General features: G+C 35.7%; 2 protein-coding genes, 1 long non-coding RNA gene and 1 pseudogene across 4 annotated transcripts; 2 read left to right on the top strand and 2 right to left on the bottom strand.

Moving 5' to 3' along the window:
* Positions 1-1,574: 1,574 nt before the first annotated feature.
* Positions 1,575-2,274, bottom strand: LOC18610773 (snakin-2-like). Its single transcript, XM_007046637.3, has 3 exons — positions 2,137-2,274; positions 1,960-2,014; positions 1,575-1,853 (listed from the first exon to the last, which is right to left on the bottom strand). The coding sequence occupies exons 1-3, from the start codon at positions 2,215-2,217 to the stop codon at positions 1,672-1,674; spliced, it is 318 nt and encodes a 105-aa protein (XP_007046699.1). The 5' UTR covers positions 2,218-2,274; the 3' UTR covers positions 1,575-1,671.
* Positions 2,275-5,288: 3,014 nt separating this feature from the next.
* F3H (flavanone 3-hydroxylase) lies at positions 5,289-7,456 on the top strand. The gene is made up of 3 exons (XM_007046636.3): positions 5,289-5,762; positions 6,137-6,565; positions 6,975-7,456. Exons 1-3 carry the CDS (start codon positions 5,403-5,405, stop codon positions 7,278-7,280), a joined length of 1,095 nt encoding a protein of 364 aa, XP_007046698.2. The 5' UTR covers positions 5,289-5,402; the 3' UTR covers positions 7,281-7,456.
* Positions 7,457-8,971: 1,515 nt separating this feature from the next.
* On the bottom strand, positions 8,972-9,437 carry LOC148764411 (uncharacterized). Its single transcript, XR_016028070.1, has 2 exons — positions 9,279-9,437; positions 8,972-9,194 (listed from the first exon to the last, which is right to left on the bottom strand). It is a non-coding gene; the product is annotated as an uncharacterized LOC148764411 (long non-coding RNA).
* Positions 9,438-9,569: 132 nt separating this feature from the next.
* LOC18610770 (naringenin,2-oxoglutarate 3-dioxygenase-like) lies at positions 9,570-11,663 on the top strand (annotated as a pseudogene). The gene is made up of 3 exons (XR_016028068.1): positions 9,570-9,958; positions 10,221-10,649; positions 11,192-11,663. The product of XR_016028068.1 is annotated as a naringenin,2-oxoglutarate 3-dioxygenase-like (transcript).
* The last annotated feature ends 5,861 nt before the right edge of the window (positions 11,664-17,524 follow it).

The following is a 17,524-nucleotide window of genomic DNA, read 5'->3' as shown; positions in this document are numbered from 1 at the left end:
GAAGTTTTTTCCAGTGACTGAAGAACGAAGAGCTAGACGAGATCAGGCAGAAGAGGAGCTTAATCGGAAAGAGGGTAAGAGCAACAAGATTAGGAATAGCTCAGTCATGCAAGCTGCCATCAAAACCCCACACAGCTCAGCCTTGGCAATCGCTTCAACTGCTGATGATACCAAGAAGTTTTTTCCAACGAGTGAAGAGCGAAGAGATAGACGAAAACAGACAGAAGAGGAGCTTAATCGGAAAGAGGGTAAGAGCATCAAGATTCGGAATAGCTCAGTCATGGAAGGTGCCATCAAAATCCGACATAGCTCAGCCATGACAATGCCTTCAACTGCTGATGGTATCAAGAAGTTTTTTCCAGTGAGTGAGGAACGACGAGCTAGACGAAGACAGGCAGAGGAGGAGCTTAATCGGAAAGAGGGTAAGAGCATCAAGATTCGGAATAGCTCAGTCATGGAAGGTGCCATCAAAATCCGACATAGCTCAGCCATGACAATGCCTTCAACTGCTGATGGTATCAAGAAGTTTTTTCCAGTGAGTGAGGAACGACGAGCTAGACGAAAACAGGCAGAAGAGGAGCTTAATCGGAAAGAGGGTATGAGCAACAAGATCCGGAATAGCTCAGTCATGCAAGGTGCCATCAGAATCAGACATAGCTCAGCCATGGCAATCGCTTCAACTGCTGATGGTACCAATAAGTGTTCTTTTCTAGAATATCAGGTGAGTGAAGAACGAAAAGCTAAACGTAAACAAGCAGAAGAAGAACTTAATCTGAGAGGAGATAAGAGAATCAAGATCCAGAGCGTAGCTGAAGATTTTAAACTGTCCAAGACCCTTGCACCTTTGTCATTGCCGTTGGTCAAGAGCAATACTGATAGTGATCATGCCAGTATTGAAGGTACGAACAATAAGGGTCAACGTGGTGTTCAAATCGATGGTTTGCCAAATCAAATTAATGCCGTCAACCCTACGGTGGAAGAAGGTTTTCTTGTAGGCGGAATCAGCAAGTGTCAAAGAGAAGACGACGGAAACTTTTACATTTCTTTGCATGAAAACCTGTTTTCTGATCAGATTTACGACTTCAACCTCGATTCAGATAGCCCTGAAGATTTGCTCGTTGGTTCAGTTTGTGCTATGGAAAGTCAGGTTCTTGCTAATGATCAGGAAATCAACATTGTTTCTGATGAGTTCAATCATTTTGAAAATGATTCCTGGATCAATGCTTTGTTATAAGAAAGATAATTGGCATGCTGGTATTAGAGACTTAGACCTCAACGATGTGCCTGATTGCTTGATTTCATATTTAACCTTCTGTATAGAACAGCTATTCTTCTTATAAATAAAAGTATTTTCTTTTTATCTTTATTGGTTTTAATTGCTTAATTTCTTTAGTTTCTACTATTCTTTTCGTTCAGTTTACAATAATCAATTAGCCAAAATTTTCCCTTTATATGTCAAATTCCGGTTGATATTTCACATTGCAATGTTGGTTTCTCTCTATATTTACCAATAAATTCCTTTAAGTTATTATATCAATCATTAAGACAGAAAAATGAAAGATTGCAGAAATATGGAAATGGAAAGATTTGTTCATTTGCATTATTTTGGGAGGAAACATGAAATTGCTTCCTCAAGAACATAATGAATCTTGAACATATATGGCTATGAAATCAAGGACACTTGCGAATGTTGTTGCGTGTGGTTAATCGGGCGTAGCAAGGACAGGCTTCATGGTTGCCAGCGGTTCCTGGGGGAACACAGTTGCACTTGGCACAGCAGCTCCCGCAGGTCCTTTTGCAGAGATTTGGCCTCTTTGATAGTTTGCATCTCCCTTGACAGGCTACTCCGCAATCTGAATTCAGAACAATGTTGCCATGAATGAATCAAAGAAACATTAACAAGTTTTTAACCATAACATAATCCCAATTTAAGATTTACTTAGTAGGTTCTATGGTTACCAATGGTCTGTGGCTGCGGTGAAGGGCTCGGTGCTACTGCTCCATCAAAGCTCATCTGCACAACATAACAGATTATATTAATTAAGCTATCAAATACCATGGCTAGCTGCTGCAAATTTTCCTTGATCTTTTTGTCCTTCAAGAATCTATAAAGAAAAGGGTTTCCAGTCACATTACCAGTTCTTCAGCTTGAGTGAGGTGGAGAAGCAAGAGAGAGAAAACAACAAGTGAAGCAGCAATGTTTCTGGAGATGGCCATCTTTGTTTTGTAGCAAAGCTGCAAAAGAGAGAGACAAAGATGTGAAGTAAGATATGGATCCAGGTTGAGAGCATTTATACAGTGGAGAGCATCTGCAACATGCATTAAAATACTTATGTTGAAGCTGTACTAGCATAGCATCCGAGAAAAAGAATCCCATGTGCATTGCCAATTCGGAAGCAGCTTTGGGGCCTGTCCCAGCTCTGATGTGGCCAAGAACAATAGTCAATTATTAATGGCAATAATTTGACTAGTTTTTCCAATGGCAAAGCTCTTTTTTTTCCAATCTTAAAACAGCAGAGACTGAAATTCCCATATTTATATTAATCTAATATTTTGGAAGTCAGGTTTTGGGTTAAATAGAAAAGCATTGGTGTTGAAGCCAGCAGGGTATTGAACATTGAATAGCTGGCATTGTTCTTTGACAGATATAATGTACTCAATTTTTCTTGGAAGGAAGGGTTTAGGATGAATCATTGCAAAAGGAATTGGAAATAGGTTAACCAAATTGATCACGAGATTCTATACATATATATATATATATATATACATGGACTTAAAGGTAAATATAGGTCCAATTATGTATCCCTTGCATTGGTAATTGAGACAATAAATTGGCTTAAACTGAGGGAATGGGTTACTCAAGAAGCCCATAATGTGGCATAATGGGCTTAGATTGGGTTAATGATATTGGGCTCGGATAGGCCCAAACAAATTATATAGCTTTAGGCTCAAGGTCGTTGCAAGTGATTTTTTCTTTTTTTTCTTTTTTTGGGAAGCATTGAAAATGATGGACGTGCATTGTTCTTAATTGAAGTTGGCAGAAGATAATTGTAAAAACTTTTATCTAAATCAAAGCAGAAGATATTCTTTTTTGTTTTTATTTTTGAAATTCTAATATCTCTATAAGTTTACGATTTTATAAAAAAAAATTATTATATTTACACAAATTCTTAATTTAATAAAAAAATTAACACCCGTCAAACTTAATGTACTTTATATAACAACTAGGTCATACAAAATATTTTGCAATGCAGTAGATAAAATATATATATATATATATATATATATATATAATACTCAAAGCAAAGGGGTTGTTAGGCACATGCAAGGCTTAGATAAAAAGGAGTTAGGTGAAATCATGTGAGGGCTGGCCAGGAAGCTTCTAACAATACAGGAACCAAACCATACCAATCCTTCTTTACAATTTGTTTACTGCTTAATTCACGTATATATATATATATATTTCCTACTTAGGAATATTTACCTCTGATCTTGTTGGTACTTTACCAAATTTAATTAATTAATTTATTTATTTTTGAAGAATGCTTTGCTATCATAATTAGAAAAAGTACATTTAGCTACACCAAAATGGCTTGAGGGATGGAAATTTGTTAGGAAACCCAAAATTTTTTTAACCCAAAGAATGCAAATGAATTAACTAATTGGGATTTTCTCTATTAATTTTTAATAAAGAATATATGGTGGACCTAACTTGTATGTCAAGACATTTAGCTTTCTTTATGAAATAAATTTTTACTTGAAAAGGGTCACTAATTAATAGGCTAGTTAGCAAGAATTTAATATATACTGATCATTAAATGTTAGGAGAGTTGTTCATTTTCTTTATTTGACTTTCTATTTCCTTTTTCTTTTCTTCAATTTTGAGTAACCTTTTTGGGAAAAATTAATATTAGTTAAGCCAAAATAAGTATATATACACCCATGTGGCTTATAGATGCACCACATATCTTACCATATCCATAACCTTTTTTCTACCCATAATGGATTTGTTAAGTAAAAATTATATATTTGGTATGCTAATTAATGGAAATTAAATGTTGGATTTTTTTTTGAGAAAAAATTGTTTATTGATTAATTTTATAATGGTTTTATATCTTATCAAATTTTAAAAAATAAAATTATATAAATTGGGGTTCTCTAACAAAGAAACGATAAGATAAAAACTTCTTTTTTTTTTAAAATTTTTAATGTGATCATAGCTTCATACTTTGACCATGCACTTCTTAGCATCAAACTAAAGAGTAAATCAAAACTTTTAAAGAAACACTTTTTTTTTCTTTGATAGTAAAATTAAATGAGTTTACGTTTGATATTAAAAAAAAAATTAATTTTTTTTTTAATTTTTTTTTCTTTTATAGCATCAAATTAATTTTTTTTTTAAATTAAAAATTCTAAAACTAAACACTCACAATTTTAAAAATATTATTTGAAAGAATTTTTGAATTTTTATCTTTACATAATTATGAACTAACATTTTTATATTTAAATGATAATTTATAAGTATTTGACCATACATCAAATATAAATCCAAATTATAAATTCTCTCTTCTTCCTTTCTTTAATTTTTCTTTGGTAATGAATAACTTCACCACAAAATAAATCTAAATGTTAATGCAAGTAGCAGTAGTCCTTGCCTTATTTAGACAACACTCCCAACATCTCAATCTTCTTCTCATGGTCCACTAATATAACAATGGTCCTACAAGAAGAAACTTCTGAAGATTATGGAGTGAATTGGAATTAAAAAAATTCCTTGTTAAAATAATTATATAAACTAAATTTTTTAAAATTATATAATAATAATATTATTTTGTTAGATTATAATATTTTATTAATATTATATTGCTTAATTCAAAAGATAAATGTGATCTAACACGACACAAAGAAAAATATTATTTTGTCATATTTATCTTTTGTGTTATGTTTTGTCATGTCACTACGTTATATTGTATTTAATTGATTTCAAGTTTCAGTTTATCTTTCAATTTAAAAAGAGGGTTAAAATATTTATATAAATTATTTAATTAAAATTATTATAAAATATTATTATTTAATTAAATTATAATATCTTATTAAAATTATATTATAATATGGCACTATAATTCTAAAAGGGGGAACAGAGACCCAACAAAAGAAGGGCTGGTGGATGGCTGTGGGTTACTCACGAGCTTGGAGGGGTAGCTAGAGCTGCCACGGCCCTCTTTGTCTCTTAATTTCTACCTTCCAAACAGCTTGCTTATATTTATATAAACCTCCCCTTGCTTTACCAACAGCCATATCGCATTCTATGCTTCTCCGCTAACTTTCCTTTGTACGGAAGCCAATACTCATTTAACGCACACCCCATTAAACCCAGGAGAACGTTTACAGGTTCAACGTCAATGGCTCCTTCAACACTCACTGCCCTTGCAGAAGAGAAAACCTTACAGGCAAGTTTTGTTCGCGATGAAGATGAGCGTCCTAAGGTTGCTTACAACCAATTCAGCAACGAAATCCCCGTGATCTCTCTCGCTGGGATCGATGACGTTGATGGCAATAGGGCTGAGATATGCAAGAAAATCGTCGAGGCTTGTGAGGATTGGGGTGTCTTCCAGGTCATTGATCATGGTGTTGATACTAAACTCATTTCCGAGATGACCCGTCTTGCCAGGGAGTTTTTCGCTTTGCCTGCTGAAGAGAAGCTTCGCTTTGATATGTCTGGTGGCAAGAAGGGTGGCTTCATTGTCTCCAGCCACCTTCAGGTACTGGGCTTTTAGCCATTTTTTAGTGGAATCGGACTATTTGTTGATTGCTGTTGACATTTCTGGTTTTCTCGGGGGCACATAGTATCTTAGGAAGTACATCATTGGCTATGAATTGGGTTTTTTTTTTTTTAAGTCAGACCGGGTTGAACCAACTCGGTTCTAACTGTTTTTAATCAAAGGATTAGAATGCTGCCGCATGTCATCTCACTTTAGAGGAGACCATTGGCTATGAATTGGGTTTTTTCTGCTGTGAATACGCAATTGGTTGATTAAAATAATGATGAAAATCTGCGTTGAATGACAGATGACAGAGACATTGAATTTCATTTTTTTTGCATAACATCCATCCATGACATTGATCTTTGTTACAGGGAGAAGCGGTACAAGACTGGCGAGAGATCGTAACATACTTTTCATACCCACTCAAGGCCCGCGACTATTCAAGGTGGCCCGATAAGCCAGAGGGATGGGTAGAGGTGACAAAGGAGTACAGCGACAAGCTGATGGGCCTAGCCTGCAAGCTTCTTGAAGTGTTGTCAGAGGCCATGGACTTAGACAAGGAGGCTTTGACTAAGGCATGCGTGGACATGGACCAGAAAGTGGTGGTTAATTTCTATCCCAAATGTCCACAACCCGACCTCACCCTCGGACTCAAGCGCCACACGGACCCTGGCACAATCACCCTGTTGCTTCAGGACCAAGTTGGTGGGCTTCAGGCTACCAGGGACAATGGCAAGACTTGGATCACTGTTCAACCTGTTGAAGGGGCCTTTGTGGTTAACCTTGGAGATCATGGCCATGTAAGTACAACTTCAACTTCTACACCCGCAAGCCTAACTATGCTCTATTGATTACGTGATGAGCTGAAAGTAATAAGACATTAGTGAAATTGCTAATTGGTAGATTGAACTTGAAATGTCCATTAATGTGGCTTATGACTTGTCCAAGCAATGTAACTTGGTCCCAACTATCTAGTTCACTGTACCATTGACTTATAGGCTTTGAGTAGGTCTTAGCATCAATCAATTCACCGCAGTTTAGTTAGGTAGGATTATTGATTGAAAGAAACAAATGACACTCTGTAAAAGAATAATGTTTAAGGTAGCTAGGTAGGATCTCTTGCAAGGAGGAGTTTCCATATGTGAATTAATTGATCATTTTGGAGTGTGGGGTAATCACAAAGTGACTGAATTTACCTGTGCTGAGCAGTTTCTGAGCAATGGGAGGTTCAAGAACGCTGATCACCAAGCTGTGGTGAACTCAGACTGCAGCAGATTGTCCATAGCTACATTCCAAAACCCAGCACCGGATGCAACCGTGTACCCACTCAGGATCAGGGAGGGAGAGCAACCAATTCTCGAGGAGCCCATCACATTTGCTGAGATGTACAGGAGGAAAATGAGCAAGGATCTGGAGCTTGCCAGGCTAAAGAAGCTGGCCAAGGAGCAGCAGCAGCTGCAGGAGATTGAGAAAACCAAACTGGAAGCCAAGCCTCTGGAGAAAATCCTTGCATAAACCTTTATTAAGTTTACTGGTCGTGTTAATGCCACAACAATTGCGACTGTTTTGTTTTCCATTGTGCTTACTAGTTTTAATGCATTTGCACTACTCTTCTTATGGTGGTGCCCCCTTTCATTTGTTGTAGCAATATGTTGTGCAAGTAAAAAATAAAATAAAAGCCACTGCCTCAACTCCTTACTAGCCCCTAGCTTTGTTGCTTCAATTCAAATTGTGATTGAGGTATACTTATCATTTTCATATAATGAGAAGCATCTCACATCCTCACCTACAACCCCAAAAACCAATAATTAAAGTGTGAGAGAAGAAGAGTCCCAAGGGGCACGAAACAAATATTACTAAATGTTTTTCCCGTCTCATTCCCGGAATAACTCCCTTTTCAAGTGAAATTTGGCCGTAAAACAGCAGGAATGTTCTTGCTTTCCCTGCGCTGGTGCATATGATTTTCTAAATGGTATTCTAATTAATAGAGATTAAAATGTTGGATAATTTTTTTTCGAGAAAAAAAATATTATCTATTGATTAATTTTATAATGATTTTATGTGATCATAGATTCATAGCCAAGGATATCTAAATGGTAATCATTTCATACTTGGAGCATGCACCTTTCATTCTATTAAAGAATTTTTAACAACTATTCTTTTTCCCAATGTAATCAAAAATTGAAAATCTTAAAAAAAATAAATACTCATTATTTTTAAAAAATTGAACTTTTATCTTTTTATAATTATTATGAAATGATATATATTTTATAATTAAATGATAGTGTAAAAGTATTATACATTACGGTACATCAAATAAAAGCAAATTATAGATTCTCTCATCCCTTTTCTTTAGTTTTCTTTTGTAATGAATAATTTCACCACAAAATATATCTAAATGTTACCATAAATACTAATAGTCCTTGCCTTATTTATGGTAAGTGACTAAGTGGGATACACACTGTGACAACACTCCCAACACCTCAAACTTCTTCTCATGGTCCACTAATATATCAATGATCCTACAAGAAGAAACATCCAAAAATTATGGAGTGAATTGGAATTTACAAAATTCCCTTGTTAAGATAATTATACAAATTGATTTTAAAAAAAAGTTATATCAATTATTTCTGTTAAGATAATTACATAAATTGATTCTTTTAAAAATAAAACAATATAATTATATAGAATATTTGTAGTGTTAGAATATCTAGAATGAAAAACAGAAACCAAGGAAAGAAAGGCTGGTAGCTGGCTGTGTGTGTGGAACAGAAATCCTCTGCCTCCTCTAGTGCAAGAATCAGGAAGTGACCAAGAGAAGAACCTATATAAAAAAAAAAAAACCGATCCAGATCAACAAAGGAAAGGTATTTCAGTTTGCCATATGAACTATTATTATGGAAAGTATACAAACGGAGCAACTGCAGATGATAAGCCAGTGATTGTAAATATTCTGCAGTTTGTTTCCTTTTCATAATAAGTCTTGCAGAGTGGTGCAAGTACAGGAAATTAAAGAGGGTCGCCATCATGTATTTTACATTAGTTTTTTTTTTTTTCTAAAGAACCATGTCACCAAGTTTTCAGGAGTCTAAGTGAGGTTGAAGAGTTCTCTGGTCTCTCCCCTGCAAGAGCATGTGTTTTCTAATTTTCTCAGTTCTTCCAGGAGAAAAGGTGAAGATTCATCTAAAGATGGACCATACGATAAATTTTCTCGTTGCAGAGTGGTGCACATCCATAAGCTCCATGCCCATGATGCCGTCCGGGAATCCAAGGAAGTTCTTGACATCGGTTGTGGTGGTCAGCTGACCGCCAGGGGAGATGTCGTTAGCCATCCAGCCCTCGAAGAGAATGGGCTTCAGCTCAGCACGGGCGGTGTAGATGGCGACCGTACGGGCAGCGGGGCCGCTGCCGATGATGCAAACCTTTTTCCTGAGAGGAGAGTCCATGGCTGTAAGAGGCGGCGTTGGAAAATAATACTATGGTTGCTGCAGCGGAAGTGGTAGCAAGACCTACCAAGTGCGGGCTTTCTTCCACAGAGTTACTTGGCGTGTCGATTACTAACCCTTCAAACGTCGTTAAAAACATAGTACACATGACGTGATTATATTAACCGGGCAAGAAAGTGGGGCACGGGAGGGAGAGGGGATTTAGTGCGAGGTTACTCACGAGCTTTGAAGGGTAGCTGGGGCTGCCACGCCCTTCCCTGTTTCTTAATTTTCAGTTTTTCACCTTCCAAACAGCTTGCTTATGTTTATATAAACCTCCTCTTCTACTCAACAGCTATATCGCATTCTACGCTAACTTTCCTTGTTAAGGAAGATAAATACTTATTTAACGCATGCCCCATTAAAACCAGGAGAATGTTTCCAGGTTCAGCGTTAATGGCTCTTTCAACTATCACTGCCCTTGCAGAAGAGAAAACCTTACAGGCAAGCTTTGTTCGTGATGAAGATGAGCGTCCTAAGGTTGCTTACAACAAATTCAACAACGAAATCCCCGTGATCTCTCTCGCTGGGATCGATGACGTTGATGGCAAGAGGGCTGAGATACGCAAGAAAATCGTCGAGGCTTGTGAGAATTGGGGTATCTTCGTTGATGCCAGGGAGTTTTTCGCTTTGTCTGCTTAAGAGAAGCTTCGCTTTGATATGTCTGGTGCCAAGAAGGGTGGCTTCATCGTCTCCAACCACCTTAAGGTACTGTGCTTTTGGCCCTTTTTTGGGTTGAATAGGACTGTTTGCTAGTTGCTGTTGACTTATCTGGTCTTCCCAGGGCATATAGCTTCTTTCTATGACTATCATTGAAAGTATCTTATTAGCTATGAATTGGTTTTTTTCTCCCGTGAAATACGCAATTGGTTTATTAAAATAATGATAAATCTGCGTTGAACAACAGATAACAGAGACATGAAATTTTGTTTTTAATAACCTCCATCCATGACGTTGATCTTTGTTACAGGGAGAAGCAGTGCAACACTGGCGAGAGCTTGTGGCATACTTTTCATACCCACTCAAGGCCCGGGACTATTCAAGGTGGCCCGATAAGCCCGAGGGATGGGTAGAAGTGACAAAGGAGTACAGCGACAAGCTGATGGGCCTAGCCTGCAAGCTTCTTGAACTGTTGCCAGAGGCCATGGACTTAGACAAGGAGGCTTTGACTAAGGTAAGCATGGACATGGATCAGAAAGTGGTGGTTAATTTCTATCCCAAATGTCCACAACCCTACCTCACCGTCGGGCTCAAGCGCCACACGGACCCTAGCACGATCACCCTGTTGCTTCAGAACCAAGTTGGTGGGCTTCAGGCTACCAGTGACAATGGCAAGACTTAGTTGACTGTTCAACCTGTTGAAGGGGCCTTTGTGGTCAACCTTGGAGATCATGGCCATGTTAAGAACAACGTCAACTTCTATATCCCCTAGATTACGGGGTAAGCTGAAAGTAATAGGACATTGGTGAAATGGCCAATTGGTAGATTGAACTTGAAATGTCCATTAATGTGGCTTATGACTTGTCCGAGCAATGTAACATAGTCCCAACTCCGAAGTTCATTGTACCATTGGCTTGTAGGCTTTGAGCAGGTCTCAGCATCAAGTCATTCACCGCAGTTCAGTTTGGTGGGATTATTGATTGAAAGAAACAAATGACCCTAAAAGAATAATATTTAAGTTAGCTACGTAGGATGGGCAGAGCCAAGAGGTGACATGTGGTGACAGCTGTGATCTCTCAATATTTATTTTTTTTATTATTAGAAATATAAAATTTTATATGTAATATTATTATCTTTATAATTACCATTTAATTACTTCTCATTCAAAATCCTAAATTTATCACTTATCTCTAGTAAAGAGGGCCTTTCTTGCATGAATAAATTGATCATTTTGGAGTGTGGGCTTATCACAAAGTGACTGAATTTATCTGTGGCGAGCAGTATCTGAGCAATGGGAGGTTCAAGAACGCTGATCACCAAGCTGTGGTGAACTCAGACTGCAGCATATTGTCAATAGCCACATTCCAAAACCCAGCACCGGATGCAACCGTGTACCCACTCAAGATCAGGAAGGGAGAGAAAATCAATTCTCGAGGACCCATCACGTTTGCTGAGATGTACAGGAGGAAGATGAACAAGGATCAGGAGCTCGCCAGGCTAAAGAAGCTGGCCAAGGAGCAGCAGCAGTTGCAGGAGATCGTGAAAACCAAACTGGAAGCCAAGCCCCTGGAGAAAATCCTTGCATAAACTTTTATTAAATTTACTGGTCGTGCTAATGCCACAACTTCGCCACTGTTTTGTTTTCCATTGTGCTTGGTATTTTAATGCATTTGTACTCATCTTACGGTGCTGCCCCTTTTCTTTTGTTGTCGCAATGTGTTGTGCAAGTATAAATAAATTGCCACTACCTCAACTTCTTACTAGCCACTAGCTTTTTTGCTTTAAGTTAAATTGTGATTGAGGCACGTATACTTATCACTTTGCCTTCTGACACTGTTCCTAAACGAAGCTTCAAGTTTGAAACCTTCATCACCCCATAGGACAAACCCAAGTTGATAGTTTTTCTTTTTCTTTTTCATTTTGCACCGAAACCTAGTTTGACCATTGACATATTCTTAAGAATCTTAAGTAGCTAGAACCAGAATCATGGAGATCTAGCTTGTAAACTTGGTAGTACAACTTGTTTGAACAATGTTACATGCACCAATCATTCGTACAACCTGAAATCGGTGTCTATCTTAGAGAACAATCAACGAAATATTTATACAACTTGGCCCATATAAAATTGCATGGCAAAGGATCTCCCAAGTCTTTCTTTTGACCTTGGATTATGACATCTTTTTCATTTTTTTTAAATAGAATTGACTGATTGATTGAGGAAATAAATCGCTTTAGGCATCTCATGACCTTAAATTTCTTTCCGGGAAAGTGTGTGTGGTCTGCATATCTTTTGTTGAAGACCAATCCCTGTTATGATCATACATACATTCAAAGATTAAAGCTATTTTGCACAGCTTGTAGATAGAGTGGCTATATTCATGTTAGCATTAACAGAATGCTCTGTTGTGAGATTGAGTAGGAATATTTCATAATTAACGAGTATTTTGTTTGTTGTCATTCTTAATTTTAAGGTTTGGGTTAGCTTTGATCCGATCCAATCTAGTCTACTCTACTCTAAAGCACCGAAAAGCCTTTGAAGAGAAGGGCTTTCTCGTGGATCACTATCCAACAAGCCCACTACCTAATGCTTTCTGTCTGGAAGACTCAAACTGGGCCTGAGAAAGAATTGGAAAAGGTACGTGGCGATATAATCGCTGACTTGAATGAAGAAAATGCAAGATCACATGCGAAAGAGCAAGGGTTAAACTTTAACCTTAAATAATTTTTTTGAAGACTGAACTTACATCGGAGAATGCATATGACCAACGAAAACAGCAATTCTGGTTTGACCAGACAAAGAGTGGCCTGTCCTGTTTATGTTGAAAAAACGAGATTCTGTCCTACCTTTTTAACACCGGTGTCATACAGCACATATCTAACAATTTAAAAGTCACCCATGTAAAATATATATGTATATGAGTTTATATGTTGGATTTAGAATGTGATTTATGAAAAACGTGATTTTTGATTTTGAAATTGTTCATGACTTTGTATAATGTATGCACATATATTTTTACAAATATAAACATAAATATTCAGTCTGAAACGAATATGCTTTTGAGATGTATAAGATATACTTGAGAAAGTTGATATATTATTTTATAAAATTTGAGTAATCTAAAAATATATGTTTTTGTTTTGTTTTCTAATATGGTTATGCTCTGACCTTTTCAATGGGGGTTAAATGTTGACCATGTCAACATGTATTCTGTGATTAGAAATTGATCTCTCAACTGTATCACCTGTTACAGAATAATGATATTTATAATATCTGTTCAGTACAACCAATGATTGCTTTTGATATACTTCTTACCCGTGCCACTGGGTTAATTATGATTCTATTTCTGACCTATGCCACAAGGGTTAAATGCAGTCGTAGCATGTTATAGGAGACCACTAAAATTTAAATATATGTGAAATATGTTTGTTTTGTTATCTGAAAGTAAATATTTTGAAATATATGATTTTGAATGAGATTACCCAAAATTCTGTTTTGATACTTATATATGTATTAATAATTTCAACTTAAATGTTTTTGAGTATGCTTAATCCGGCTGAAAAGATGTTAGTTACTTGCTAAGTGGTTGTACTCATTCCTATAATCCTTATCATTTTTACAAATTTCAACAGGTATTCATGTGTGAGGATTAGACTTGTTTGATGAGAGCTTTGGTTCTCAAGATTTATACATGTTTTTTGACATTTATAAGTTTTGATGTAAGTATTTGGTTTTTAGTTTGTAAAGAGATGATAGCTAGATGAGAAATTTGTACATTTTATAGGATTATATATAAATTGTATTATTTAGAAATTTGACGTTTAGTAAAATTAAAAAAATTTAAAAAGATTTTAAAGTTATTACATTTAGTTAGTTTAGTAAGATGTTGTTGCCTTACATGTTTATAAGATTCATCTCATGAGTATGTGGTGTCTGATAGGTTTCAAAACCTTGAATTTGAGACGTGACAGCTCGAGAGTGTGAAAGCAAGGCCATGAACACTTTTCCATTCCCTTCAAGGCAAATTCACTTTACCAAAAAACAAGAGAAAAGCGAAGTTTGCAGAGGAAAAGGATCCGTAATTTGTCGATCCAACTTTGAAGTTTTAAGAAGAAAAAGCACGTTTCCGCAGCTCGAATTACAGGTAAAACATGGAACCATGGGTGCAGAAACGTGGCTCGATTTAGGACCTCTCAAGCAAGGAAATGACCCCGCCACCATTTTCACATTAATCGAAAAAAGCCCCATAAACTTTAGACTCATGAGCCCAAACGTGCACACCATAAAAAAGAACAACCAGAGATTTGCTAACCTTAATCAAGCAGTTGTCGATCGAATCCCATAATTGAGCAACCAGTGATGCACAGGCCAAAATGTGTTCAAAAGGGTGATTTAATTTCATTCCTACTAACAAACGATTATTATGAAAGAAAGGTTTAGGGCCATTAATTATCAGTTCGGTTTCACTTCATATCAAATCATCAGAATCGTATTGTAATTGTATAGAATTTTCACATTCACACCTTCTGTCTGTCCCTTTGTCTTTAGAACTTGAAGTGATAAGATAATGAGAAGTAGTTCACCACATAAGAAATTTGTCCATAGAGTAAGCGACAGAAGCAGGTGTCCCTTTCGACGCTTTCACTAAGTCCACTACTCTTTTTCTTTCTTTCTGGGTCTATGAGTCAGTTAAGAGTTGGTGGGAATATGTAGTTGCCAAACACCCCATGCTGACAAAGTCTTTTATATGGTCGGAGGCAGAATTTTCAAAGTCCCTTCTTCATCGATTATCTGGATAGCTTTTTGTCACGGACAAAATGCTTACAGAAAAAAGAAGAAATTGAAAGGACTCGTTGTTGGATATTTTTCTACACCTTTCGGTTGTTAAGTTTATGAAAAGTTTTATTTATAAAAAAAAAGAGAAAATTTCTAATAAATAACATTTATATAAAATCAAACTACAACGAGCAAGAGCAATTTAAATCAATCCCACCCAAATTTTTAAACGACGAATATTGTTCGATGTGTTTATTTGCTTTCTTTCTTATACTTCTTACGAGACAATTAATAATCTAAATATTTAACATATCTCGACCGATATCAAAAAAATAAAAATAACAAAAATAAACCTATACACATATGTTATGCACAATTAAGGATTAAATTTAATTAAACCATCATTACAAACACAAACACAGAGCTGTCTTCATCAGAGGCCTGTAACAAACAATAATGGAGAAATGGACCGCAACCCAAAATCGAAATGGCCTGACTTACTACAGGAACAATACATTACGATGCATATACAGCTTATCCCTTCTTCTGAGAAAAATTTAGCACATGTTCATCGTGTTCTTCGGTTCAGAGTGACTTGGATCAAGTCATTTCTTCATAAGAAAAAGAGTTTTGTATTTTCTCCCTTTTTTTTTCCTTCTTTTCGGGCTGTAGGGTTTCTTACATGAAAAATGTGCACTTTAGAAAAGGTACATGACACAAAATATATGAGTGTGTGTATTTTTTTTTTTGGGAGGATATAATAAAGATCACCGACCTGACATAACAAATATCTACTATATTTACACAAGCTTACGTAGTTCAATAAAATTAATTAATAGTGGGGTTTTTTTTAATATAAAGAAAAGAATTCGAACTTGTAGAAAAATATATGTATTTATTGTTAATAATCAAAAATAGAAAATGTTTGTTTTAATCTGGGGGATAATCTAATCTTTCTTTCTTTTTTTTTTTTTAAATTCTTGCCTGATTTGAAGATTGGAGATTTTTATTAAAATAATAATAATTAAAGAAAGTATCCTTTTGGTGTTTCATATGATTAAAAACACCAACATGACATGATATTTATATATGCTTACGCCTTTAAATAAGATTAATTGATAGTGGGATTTTTTTAATTTAGAGAAAAGAATTCGAATTCAATTATTTCAACAGAAAATTTCATGTATTTATCCTTAAACCATCGAAAATAGAAAAATGTGTGTTTTAATTTGGGGAGACTAAACCATTCTTCTTTCTTTATAATTCCTACCTAATTTGAAGATAAATTTTTTTTATTAAAATAATAGTAATAAAAACAAATCTTTTTAGTGTTCGATATGATTAAAAACATCAACTCGACATAACAATTATTCACACGTGTTTAGATTTTAAAATAAAATTAATTGATTGTGGTTTTTTTATTAATTTCACAGGGAAAAAATTCAAACTTAATAGTCTGAATAGAAAATTACATATATGTATCATTGAGTAAGAGAAATGTTTATCAGTTCATACTACTAAAATAGTTTAATAAACTTGTGCTATACCACGAACTGATGACGTGTTCCCCACGAAGTTTCTCATCATCTAGCATTACAGTGAGCTGCCTCCCCCCTATTCCCCTAATATCATTTTGGTAATGATAAAAGATTCTCCATGGAATTCAATTCATCATGGTAATCGAAAAGCATCTCACATTCCCACCTGCAACCCCAAAAACCAATAATTAAAGTGTGAGAGAAGAAGAGTCCCAAGGGGACACGAAGACAACATTAGTAAAAGTTTTCCTTGTCACATTCCCTGGAAAAACTTTTCCTGCCCACACTCTCCCTTTCACGTGAAACGTGGCCATAAAAACAGTAGGCATGTTCTTGCTTTTCCAGCCGCAAGTATTTGTGGGAAAATTTTTAGTTTATTTTAATGTATCCAGGGAAACCCTTTTCCCAGTTTTTCTTTTGTTTTAAAAAAATTTTCGTCATCATCACCAGGGTTTAGTTGCAGGAGTAGCTAAGAGGGTTCGCGTGGGGTGGTGCATGTGATTTTCTATCTCAAAGAAATACAGAGTGGAGAGAATGCGGACAACAAAAGAAATGGGGTTTTTCATTTTTTTAATAGAAGCAAAGAGGGAATCAAAGTTAATCCAATCAAGTCAAAGACTTTTATATTTTATGCTAAGTGTGTTTGTTCATTTTCTTCGTGTGGTATCTTCTACCAGCCATATCCAGCCTCAAGGAGTATATTCTCACTTGGTGGCATATATATTCAGGGAGAAAAAGCTAGCAGAAGCTTTCTTTCTCCCTCCCTCGAGTCAGGAGATGCTCCTCCTAGCTCCAATTATTAGAGAAGTCCTGGAAAACTAAACCTTTTTAATCTTCAAGATAGGTTTATGTTCATAATGAAATTGTTCTTCTACAGTTAGCTAGCCTTATAGTCTTCCATGGGGTAGTCAAAGACTGAGTCTCTCTTCTTGGTTCTTTTTATGTTTTCAACACGATCATTTCATCATGAACGAAGATGAGTCAATGTTTTACTTAATCTTGATTTTGAGCAATGACAGCCAATATGATCTTTGCGTAAACAAAAATTTAGATTAAAATACGTTGTCGTGATAAAGAAGTTGATTCCTTGATCAGAGAACTATTATGATCTAATGGTATTTTAATGAAATCATTGTATCAACCGCTGAGTTTTACTAACTCAAACGACTAACAAAAAGAGAAAAGAAAAAAAAACCCAGTTTTTCTTGACAAATTAAGTATATTTTGACTTTGTATGTGGACAAGGTTAATTAAAGGGAAAAACATAAAATACCATGAAATCAGATACAATATTAATTTGAG

This window comes from Theobroma cacao, chromosome 1, assembly GCF_053813885.1.
Source record: "Theobroma cacao isolate CCN51 chromosome 1, ASM5381388v1, whole genome shotgun sequence".
NCBI classification, from domain to species: Eukaryota; Viridiplantae; Streptophyta; class Magnoliopsida; order Malvales; family Malvaceae; genus Theobroma; species Theobroma cacao.
The sequence above is the reverse complement of the archived record's forward strand: the minus strand, read 5'-3'. Positions and strand labels throughout refer to the sequence as shown.